The sequence below is a fragment of the Neopelma chrysocephalum genome, unplaced genomic scaffold (genome assembly GCF_003984885.1).
Source record: "Neopelma chrysocephalum unplaced genomic scaffold, ASM398488v2 Primary Assembly neopelma1_74, whole genome shotgun sequence".
Taxonomy (NCBI): Eukaryota; Metazoa; Chordata; class Aves; order Passeriformes; family Pipridae; genus Neopelma; species Neopelma chrysocephalum.
Genome location: NW_020897735.1, coordinates 6,066,740 through 6,077,980, shown reverse-complemented (window position 1 = coordinate 6,077,980; position 11,241 = coordinate 6,066,740). Strand labels below are relative to the sequence as shown.

The 11,241-nt window shown below is 50.3% G+C and overlaps 1 protein-coding gene across 1 annotated transcript in view; it reads right to left on the bottom strand.

The window, feature by feature from the left end:
• The window catches only part of NTNG2 (netrin G2), a 49,085-nt gene extending 38,356 nt beyond the window's left edge, over nt 1-10,729 (bottom strand). The window contains exons 1-2 of the mRNA XM_027687803.1: nt 10,232-10,729; nt 6,579-7,691 (exon numbers count right to left, since the gene is read on the bottom strand). Coding sequence (XP_027543604.1) covers nt 6,579-6,791 — 213 coding nt within the window. The 5' untranslated portion in view covers nt 6,792-7,691; nt 10,232-10,729. The remainder of the gene's footprint in view (nt 1-6,578; nt 7,692-10,231) is intronic.
• Nucleotides 10,730-11,241: the final 512 nt, after the last annotated feature.

Below are 11,241 nucleotides of genomic sequence, written 5' to 3'. Positions count from 1 at the left end.
GGGATGAGACCCAACCTGGTGGCTCTGCATCACTGTGTGGCTGCACCCACTGAGCTCCTGGACAAGCAGCCCTGTCCAGTCCCCTCTTGCGGCTGGAGCCTGCTCAGGGATGGCTGAGAAATGGAGAAATCCACCCTGGAGCCAAAAGGCACAGGTTTCCCTAAGCCTGCCCACGTGGAGCACAGAGCAGATGTGCAGAGGCACCAGTGCCAAAGGCTGGAGCAAGCACAGGTCAGGGCAGTGGAGCAGGGTGAGAGCAGGGTCAACACTGCAACGTGTCCCCTCTGTGGGTGCTGGTGACCCTGCCTGAGAGATGGGGGAACTTCTGGGAACCTCATGGGACATGTCTGAGGCTGCAGGGGATGGCTCGTCTGCCTGGGGCGAAGGCTGGAAGTCCCAACTGCTGTTTGCCAGGCATAACCTTCCCCCCAAAGACATCTCCAGAATGGTCACCCAGCAGTGCTGTGTGATTGGGGGAGGAAAAAGCCTCTTTGGTGCTTTCCAGCACAGAAACCTGCATTCTGTGTGGAACTGCCCAAGTGACACCCAGGGCACGTTCAGCAGCACAGCTGAGTGCCCAGGGGGCTGGGCAACTTCAAGAGGGTGGCAGCAGTGGTGCTCACCCCACCTTGGTGGAGAACAGCCCACATGCATAACAACTCTGGCAAGTCACAAATTTGGGCTCTGTTAGCCAAGCCCTGCTGATGCTCAGAGCTTGGATGGTCCCCGCTGAGGGCATCAGGATTGTTTGCGTGGGGCAACGGGCAGGGTGGTGGGGCTGGGTCAGCAGAAGCCCCACGTCCCAAAAACCTGATCATAATAAGGTGGTTTGTGGTCTGAAAGTAAGGTTAGAACTGGACTTTCACTTAGGGAAACCAGAGCGTGGTAGCAGAGCACTCCTTCCCACTCCGGCAGGATTTTCTGTAGGGAGAATTCCTTTTCAAGTTTAACGGAAAATCATATCTATGCTATAGAACACAATACAGATTTTAGAATCAATAAATAGGAAGGATTGCCCTGAACAGCTCTGGCTTCAAAAGTTGCTTATGGAAAACTGTGGTACCTGGAGTTGGTGTATGATACAAGGGCTGCTGTGAGAGCTGCTCTTCCAGCTCTGGCCACACTCCTCAGCAAGTCTTCTGAGTTTGTTCTCTTCTGCTTTTCCCATCTGGACACTGTTCCCTTTGAAGAGCAAAGCTTTTCTTAAATGTAGTTTATTCTTCCTCATCTCCTTCAAGGTGGGGGTAAACTTTCTGCTCACTGTACCAATTAAATCTACTTGACAGCTTCATTTTTATCGCTGTGTCTTTTCCATCAGCAAGTGGAAATGATCCTTGCTAGGGGAGCAACATCCCACTTTACAACAAGATGAATCCCGAACTGGGCATTTAAGGAAATTGTTACAGACTGTGAGGGAAAATCCCGTGTGCTCAGCACTCTTTAATTTAAAGCTGAATTGTATCCTTTCATTTTTCTGTGAAGCCTTTGCTTTTGTACCACCAAGATCCTGCCGCACTCCGGAGTAGCCTCAGTGGTGGGAGAGCAGCAGTGTGTAATTTGCTGAGCTGCTAATAATGTACAACCCAAGGGTCTGGCCCCAAGGGCAAGGAGCCACTGATCCTGACTTCAAACAGTGTCCTCTGCAGCAACCCTGATGCTGAGAAGTGATTAAGGGTGGGAAGAGAACCAAAAGGCTCCAGCTCTCTCTCCCACGCTTGAAAGCAATGCCACGATGGGTGCAAGGTGTGGATTAGGGAAACCAGCATCCGGGTGGAAATGGCAGCAGTTGCCTTTTCCGGCCTCTCCCCAAAGGAAAGGGGAGCATTTTCCAGGTGTTAATTTAATGTACTGCAGGGTTCAGAGGGAAGGGAGGCTGTTAGCACTTTGTAGATGTGGAAAGTAAGACGTGTCTTTCCATCCCCTCAACCCTGCCCGAGATGTCTTGCGTCATTTGACAGCACAGAGTGAGTTTCTTGTGCTGCTGAATTTTGGTATAAAGGCAAAGTAGTGATTGTCCCCAGTGCCATGTAGGTCCCACAACGAAGGGCAAAGGGGAGCTCCAACTCCCAGCCCACTGCTATGGCTGAGGATGGGTTTGCAACCAGTAGTGGGTAGTGCTGATTTATTCAAGGAGGAGGCAGAACATCCGCTTTTCCTGGAAAGGATTTTCCATTTGACTTGTATACAGGCTCTGCTTAGCCCAAAGGATGTCCTTGAACCCTGGGACAGTCAAAAGGCTGAGGATACCTCGTGCTTTGCCCCCTGGTTCAGTCTGAAACAAGGGGCAGGGGCAGCACAGGCATCTCCAGTGGGCTGGGGAAGGGCTGTGGGTCTCTGCTCAGGGCACCAGAAGGTCCAAAGAATCCATTCTTTGATCACTAGATCATGCTGCATCTTGAAAAATGCTTCTGGAAGAGCACTTCTGAAGCAACTCCTTTTTCCTTCTTACTTTAAAAACTTTGGCTTTACTTTTAACCATCCCCAAACCCGCAATCCTTTTTCTGCACCTAAACAGGTGTATGAAGGTATGGTTGGATAGAGTTGTATGAGATGGGCTAAGAATGTAGGGAAAAGGATTTCTGTGCCCAAAGATTTGTCTGCTTTTTCCAATTTTAGCACCCAGTCTAGTAAGAGAAATAGTTCTTTAGTACAAGCCTTATAACCACATGTCATTCAGAAAAGTTTAGCTAAGAATTAAACTAAACATCCAATTTGGCTGCATGTGTAATGAATAAATAAAGCCTTTTCCTTTCATGTACCCGTGCCAAAGTCAACAAGCTCTATTAGCTGATGAAACAATGCTGACGCCAAATAAAAATACCCCTGACCCATCAATATGGGCTAAGAGCTCGGCCCTGTATCAAAGAGGTTTGTCAGAACAAGAAATACTGTCTCGACACCTCTGGGGGGAAAACAAAGGCCCCCATTCCTGCAGCAAGCTGGGCTCCCTGTGCTGCCGGTGCAGGGAGCTCTCACTGGGATGTCAAGGAGCAGCAAAACCATTCCATGGGGACCGTCTGCTATGGACACCTCTCCCATCTTTTGCTAGAATGATTTGGAAACCTTCTGAACTGCAAACTTATTTGGAGTGAGATTAGGGCTTTGGTGTTTGCTTGCTCCCCACTGCACACCCCGTGTGTGAACTCCCCACAAAACCAGAGGATTTTTATCCTGTGTGCAAAACGCTGACGCTTCAAAGTGAAATCCTCCAAGGTCCCTGCTCGGCAGCAAAGAGGAGCTTCAGCATCTCAGAGTATCAACACCTGGGAGCACCCTGCCAGCTGGGCCATCCTCCCTCTCCTCCCCAGGAGAGTGGGAAGGTGAAGGAACACTCCATCTCCCCTCTGCCCCGTGCAGACTGTGCAGCTTTGCCATTCCCCAGCCGTGCTTACCCTGCAAACCCCTCTCCTTTGAAATCCACATTCAGCTGCTCCGTGCCATGCCCTGCATGTGATCTTTGAAGTCTCACCCCTCCCTCGACATCCTTGGCTAAAAGATCTGTTCCCTATTAGTCTTCAGTCACGCTTTTAGATTCATTCAGGCTCTTATTTACTTATCCATCTGTCTTCCTGCTCCCACCACTCCCCCTGCCCTGCCAGGAGGGAAAGTACAATTCATTTTTCAGGTGACCCTGCCAGGAAGGCATTGACATGAATAGGAGCAGGTTCAGAAACTGGGGAAAAAGCAAAACCCTTGACTTTAAGAAGCAGCAAAACACTTCCCAATCAGAAGAAAGCAGCCAGATGTGCCTAGAATTGCTATAAAACAGAAAAGACTGTCCTCCAAATAATTCCTGCCATCCCCTGATGCCTCCTCGTGCAGAACTCTCTGTGAGCACTGCTCAGAGTTGTTGCAGGGCAGTGTGTGATCCTGTAGGCTGTGTGATGCCTCCTGGTGCTGGTACAGCCTCGCAGGACACACTCACTGTCTGACAGGGTCCTGACTGTCACCAGGACTCTGCTCCTCTGCCTGCCCACAGCAGTGCCCTGCACAGGGACACGGTCCAGCTCCCTCCTGTCTGGCTGCTTTGAGCATGGAGGGGTGTTTGTGTGTCTTTAGTTTTGATTTCAGCTGTCTGAGCAGTGCAGGTGTCCTGCTGGGCTGCGCTTAATTCTGAGTAACGCGAGTTTAACTGCACGGACAGTCCCCTGCTGCTTTGAAAGACACCTAAGAAAGCAATATAGTCACCGTAAGAACTTCTCTGCTGGAAAGCCAGGCTCCTATGAGAACCCACCTGTTACAAAGAAATAATTAAAACCTGAAAAGGAAGGATAACAGGACACTGAAAGGCACCTGAGCGGGCTGGCAGCGAGGAGCTGCTCAGGGCGTGTGTGTGAGCTGCTCACCCTCCCCTCTCAGCCAGGGCCGGGGCTCGGAGGTTGTAACGATCGGTGGGCAGCGACATCGATTTTTGTCCGGCACTTCCTTAGTGCAGGGGGAGCGAAACTCGGCTCACATCCTCTGCGGGCTCCGCTCGCCTCCCCCTGCCTGTCAATAGGTGTCAAGTCACCACCCAGGACCGGCGGTGGAAGGGCCATTTCTTGCTGATTCCACTTTCTGCTGACCATAAGGGGATGCTCAGCAGTAAGTGGCCACATGTCATTCCCTGTGAAAATTTACCTTGATGGCCTCCCAGCCCACACCACTCCAGTGCTAAGGCTGGATCTCTCCTGCAGCCACCTCCTGCTCTGTGCACTAAGTGTTGGGTGGGCTCTTTGCTCACCTCAGCAGGGCTGCTCTTCCTCTGCTTCATTTTTATAACTGTTTAGTCCTCTAGAGAGGACAGCACTGGTGTCGGGGGGGGGGAAGGGCCATGTATACAGTGGAATTTCATAAACCTATCCCAAAAATCTGAAAAATTATATTGCAACATATAATTCCTGTTCTTAGCTTGATTCTTCATCAGGGAATTGCTCGGGGACGTTGCTGTGAGTGCTTGTTTCTGTTTTGGAAAACAAAAGCTGGGCCAAGCTGGGGTGAGGCAGGGACAGGAAGGCAAATCCATGTTTTGCATTTGTGTAGCTCTCATTCACGGCTGTACACGGTGTTTGCAAGTGTTACAGCACATGGCAGGCGTACGCTACACGGAAACGCTGCCGGTGCCCAGAATAGAAAGATTTTAGTTCAGTATTGACTGAATCAAGAGATGTGGAGGGCTGATTGCAGTTTGTGTCTTTTGCTTCCTTGGAGGTCAGTGGAGCTGAAGTCTGGAGCATCCTTAACCAGAAAGGGTTTGCAAAGAGCTGCAGTGAGTGTAGTGCAAAGCACTTTGGTGTTCTCCTTTTAATTCTTCTGTTGCCAGTCAGATAAATGGAAATACAGACCCACCCATCAATAGTTAACGGTTTTATTTGCAACCTTGGGCTTAATCTTTCTTTTCAAACGATCTTTTAAAAGGTAAAGCTGCTACTTATCTGGAATTAGTGGAAATGTCTTCCCTGGTACTAATGAGACCCCTTAGGCTGGAGGGAACTGGGTAACTACTGGCAGCATGTCCTGATGGTCATAAATGTTTGGCGTCCCTTGGTATCAAAGCAGCATTTTTCTCTTGGATTTTCAAGAGGTGCCCTGAGCTGGTTGGGCCCAGGGTATCTCCTAGGTGGCAAACTGAGGCACGGGGTACACAAGCCTGGATAGCATTGGCAATAGAAAGTGGGACTCTGTACTGATTTAGAGGGAGAACTCCCCTTCTCATTATGGGTAATGAAAGAATAACATACTCTTTTAAAATACCTCCTTGTCCAGTGCTCACCACAATGGAAACCCTGTCAGCATGGGCTGGCTTGGTCCCTGTCCCTTAATTGTGTGCTTGGACCACTCCTGGGGGACATTTGAGAGGGGGCATTACTGTTTTGCTCTTTGCTTTGACCCCTGAATTCTTTAACAATGTAAGGCCTTGTGAATTATAAATCAAATGCTCCTGCTGAGCTTTGTGGTGCACGGAATGAAATGTGATGATTAATATTTAAGAGAAAATAAGTTAAAGATTTTAACTACAAGGGCAAATGTCTGTCCACAGAGTCTTTTCATGGGGAGGTTAGAGGAGAGGGAGAACCACATTTTCAGATATTTCAGTGAAATTTATGGCTGTCAGGCCAACTGCCAGAGCTGTCAGTGTGCAGGGGCCACGCTGGCCCTCACTGACCTGCCCTTCACTCAGAGATAATGTACCCAGCTCTCCAGTGCTGGAGCAGCCCTTTGGGATGGGACTGGTGAGCACACCCCACACACTTTAGCAAACAGAGGGACGTGCTTGGAGCAGCTGGGGTTGAGTGCCCACTGGGGGCAGAGCTTTTCCAAAACCCAGATCCTACCCAGGACTTGCTCAGCCCTCCCCAGCTCCTCCTTTCCCTCCCCTCCACCATCCCTGCTGTAGGACTGACTTCTCCTTGGCACAGCACTGGGATGGGCAGGATGCCTTCCCCCACTTAGCAGACCAGGAGATTGAGAGCTCCAGGCAGCAACCACTGTGGCCACCCTGAACCAAAATGTCCTTTCAATGGCACATTGGCAGGACGCTGCCTCTGGCCACCAGCAGAGCCTGTCATAACCCATCAGATAAGGAGGGAAACACTTACATGGGTGCAGAACCTCTCGGGCGGGTCCCCACAAGTGATTCCTGCCGGATCCACCCGGACCGTCACATAATCCTTCATCCGCATGGCCTTGGGCTGGCAAGCATAAAACTCCCATGAGGGGCCATCGTCCGTGGTCACCCAGGACTTGCAAATGTCATACTGTCCCATGGCCAAGGGGACACAGTGCAAGAGGAGAGCAACCAGGTGGAGCATGGCAGCTGCGGCCAAGCGCGGGGTCCCTGGGCGAGGGCAGTGCCGAGAGTCCCGAGGAAGGCAGCGACTGGGCTAGGGGTTGCTCTCGGGATCAGCATGGAAACTCCTCATCTAAAAATGATCCAGTCGAAGGAGACCCAGACGGTAACAGGGATGATCCCACTCTGCCCGCTGTGTCTGGATGTGGAAAGTTCCTCTCGGCACAGAAGCCAACTTTGCAATTCACTTGATTGGGAAAGTTTTGGCCAGAGTTGCTGATCAGTGGTCAAAAGTCTTCCTTAACCTCATTTTTCCCCCCTTTTATTGTACGAAAGGTCTTCCAAATCAGCATGAAAATATCTAGAGGTGACTCCAGTCAATCAATAGAAAGATCAAGTTCTGAGTCGCTGATGAAATTTGATAGGAGCAAATTGGAGAGGCCGTGAGATGGTGCTGGATCAGGTTTTCCTCAACCTTCTTGTCTGCTGCAAATGCGTCGCTGGGGAAGTGCCTTAAACTGTGTCTGCCTTAATTACTAGGGAGTTTGAACATTAACATATAAAATGAATAGAGCATCTGGTCATCAGTACAGCTCTGACAAGAGAGACCCTTTGGAGCTAAAATTCCCTTTTCCCAAAGGATGGTTGCGTCAACATGAACAGGTCAGGTGTCAAGATCCGTGGTGGTCCCAGCAGGATGCTGGGTGGTCACTGGGTTGACAGGAGCAGTGCTGGTCTCTGCTGCTCCTGCCGTGTCCTGTGGTGGTGGTGAGGCACTCGCAGGCGAGGATTTGTCCAACTCTGCCTTTTGGCAACCGAGCACCAAGTTCCCAAAGCCTTCAGCTGCAATCCATGTGGCTACCTGAGGTCTCCTCTCCCTTTCATGGTCAGGGCAAAGGAACAGCTCATCAGCAGGTGGCACCTGCAAGAAATCGAAAGACAAATTGGGTGGGAGCAAGGGGGGACAGTCAGAGCAACAAGACTTGTAAGAACAGGGGTCCCCAAGGAGGCACAATCCTCAGCTGGGCTTCCCAAGCCACCAGACAGATTTTTGTACCAGGGAGATATACAACTTTAATAAAAACCAATCCATAGTAAGATGCTTATGGCTTTTCTGCTGTCTGGGAGAAGGGAAGGAGAGCTGCCCCATTTAAGGTATCTGCTTTGTAACAGCAGCTGGTCACCAGGAGCTCTAATGGGTCTTCAAATAATATCAAGAAGGAGCTATAGGTCATTAGAAGATGGAGAATATGCAGACACAGAGCAGGGATAGACAGACAAATTGATAGTCTTGAAAAAGCTAAGCAAATAAATAAGACAGCTGGGGAGACAGATACATTGTCCAGCATCCCCACATATGATTTATCTGAACAATAACATTTAATAAAAAACAATTTAAAGTCCTAATAACATTTAGGTTCACCTAATACAAAGAGCAATGACCTTCCCAGTATTCATTTCAGGTTAGAACAACATTTCTGCAATTTTGTTGTCTTTCCAGTAGAGCTATAAAAACTGTAAGTAATTACAAAACAAAATGACAAAGACCTGAAGGAGAAAAAAAACATCAAACCCTCTCTCAGCATTAGATTCAGGAGGAAGATCTCATCTGAGAAGGCGGGAGGCACCTATCCAGAACAGAAATCTAGCTTGGGATAATTCCCTTTCTACTTGTTTCCCCAACTTTTCTTCCACAATTTAGGAATGTCTACTTCAACAGCATGTTTAGCATCTGCTTTCTCATAAAGCTCAGCTGCTAAAAGCTCAGAAACTCCAGGTTAACAGATGCATTGATCCATGTTCGGGGGCTTCACACCGCCGTGCTACCATCTCCCTTTCTCCCCTTTTTGGTCGAAGGATTACTGATTGAGATGAATGAGTTCAGAAAAGAGAAGCTGTCTCTCACGCTTCATTGCCAGCTCTCAACGAACAGCCTATTATAGCTGCGTTGGACCTGAATAAACTCCCAGAAAAAGAATAGACTGGCTGCTATTTTTACATTATGAGTAAATGTAGTAAAAATAATAAGCCGGTGTGACACAGTGTTTATAAGTCCTACTTACATCAGAGCTGTCTTTTCAGTTATAACAAGTCAGTTCCTAATTATTACATCAAACTGGTCACTGCCAAGTGCCTGATAACAGCGGAAAGTGTGAGACTGGTGTAGAAAACAAGCAGGGTAGTTTTAATGAGGACTCCAGTGCCGTTAAGTTTATGGATCTATTTTCATAGCCTCGACAATTATATTTTGCACTTGAATGGCTGTCAGGGAAAAACCCGGGTAGAAAGGATCTATAATATCTATTAGTGTCTTGTTATGCTGGCTAAATGTCATAGATTCCCAGGGAAATAAAAACTTGCTGGGAAAAAATGTATTTACTCTCAGTCCACCAGCCAGGGGAGCGGATTTGGGGAGAAGTCTGAGGTGCAACACTTTGCCAGTCCAGTCCCTCTGCAGAAATAGTTGGAGTGTTGCTCTGAAATGAGCCAACATACTGCAAACGGGGCAGAGAGGCTCCCTGAATGAAAGGTTTCACCCTGCTTGATTTGGTTTGATTCTTAGAAAATAAATCTTCACCTGATATTATTAAGAAACTGCAGTTCATGGGAACAAATAGAATCAATGCTCTTTGTTCTCTTTGAAGAGTACTCAGCACTCGCTGGGGACTGATAGCCGGAGTATTAAAAACACAAAATTAGATTGTGTCTTGACTTAGCTGGCTCCGGTTTTTTTCTTATTATTGGATTAACACCCTATTGAAATAAAGGGACAACGCTGAGCAACAACTGAGCTGCTCTGGAATTAAGAGCAGAAAGTAAACTCAATGAAGGAGTTTTTAATTTTCTCTCAGAAGTGTTGCTTTCCCCACGCACCCTCCGCTCTCCCCCCGCGCTCACGGAGCGGGAGTTCTTCTCCTCTTTCCCACGCTGATCATCCCTTCCCCGCGCCCTTAACAGCGAAGCTGGGGAGCCCCCGCGGGGTGCCGGGACCCTGAACCCCGCGATAACGCTGCGCGGCTCGAAGCTCCCAGCAGAAAAAACCTGTAAATCCCACTCGCATCCCGCCGCTCTCCCTGATGGATTCGCGGTTCCCGGCAAAACCCGATGCCGCTCCCCGCCTCCCGCCCCATCCTCCCCGGTTTCTTTTACACCAAAGGACTTTGGGGGGGGGGGGGTTGCAAGGGCTGGAGTGGGAATCGGCGGGGCGAGGGGAGCGCCCCGGGCTTCCCAAACTCCGAAGCGAGAAAATAAACCCCATCCCGCGGCGGGGAGATGGGGATGTTCCGGGGAGGGCGATACAGAGCGGGACACCCCAGGAAAGCCTGGGAACAACTTGGGAGGTGCGGGGGACACGCGGGGTTTGGGGATGGGGCAGATGCCGGCGCTGCCCGCCCCCCCCCTCCGCCTCCCTTTCTCCCCCTTTTCCCCCCATCCCCGGTGCTCGGCGCTGCGGGTCCTTACCGGGAGGGAGCTCTGCGGTGCGGGGCTCCCGGCGGAGCAACTTCGGGGCCGGGGGGAACCCCAAACACACCCCCCCAGCCCAGCCCAGCTAAGCCCAGCCCAGCGCGGCGGGCAGGCGCTGCGCCGCCGGCCCCCAAGGGCAGATGGCCGGGGGAGCTTTGTGCAATCCCGGCTCCCCTCGCAAGTTAATGCCGAGGCTGAAATCCCTTTTGCTCTCACTTTCAATCACAATCGGAGCTTTTATCTCCGTGCCTGATCCCGGCTGCGTAACTTCCTCTGTGCAGCTTTAGCACACACCATCCCACCGGCGGCAATGGGCTTCTTAAAGGTGCAGGAGGAAATGCAGGGCGGGGGGGAGGAGGAGGAGGGAGGGAAAACCACCCGAGGAAGAGGAGGATGCGAGCGGGAGCCTTCGGCTCCGGCGGCCCCGCGGCTCCCGGTGCAGCATCCGCGCCGTCCCGCTGCCCCCGGTTGGATAACGGCAGCCGGGAATGCCGCTCCTCGGGGCTCCTCTGTTATTTTTTTCCTTTAAGAGCTTTAAAAAAAAATAAAAAAAAAATAAAAATCATGAGATCATGTTTCCTCGAGGGGGAAAAAAAAAAATCTCCAGTCACGAGGGTTTCCCCACACGTGTAAGTCCTCGCATGGTGTGCCCTGAATATTTTGGGGAGGCTTCTGCTGGCGAAGATGCCGTAAATGAGGCTGCGTGCGTGTGTGTTGGGGGAAGAGGGGGTGGTTGGAATTAATAGGATAAACAAAGCAGGAACTCGGAGATGGGGAAATCAGATGGCTGGGAAATGCTTGATAATGGTGGGAATGTGCTTTGGGATTTAACCAAACCGGGTTTTTCTTTAGTAAGGTTGGGGAATTAACATGCAGGGCTGCAAAGTGTGACAGCACCTTCCAGCATGGGGCTGGAGAAGCAGCAGGGGTTGCTTAGGTCAACTCTGTTGAGTCCATGCTGAGGGGCAGAGGAGGCTCCAGCTCTGGACAAGGCAGATAAAGCTGTG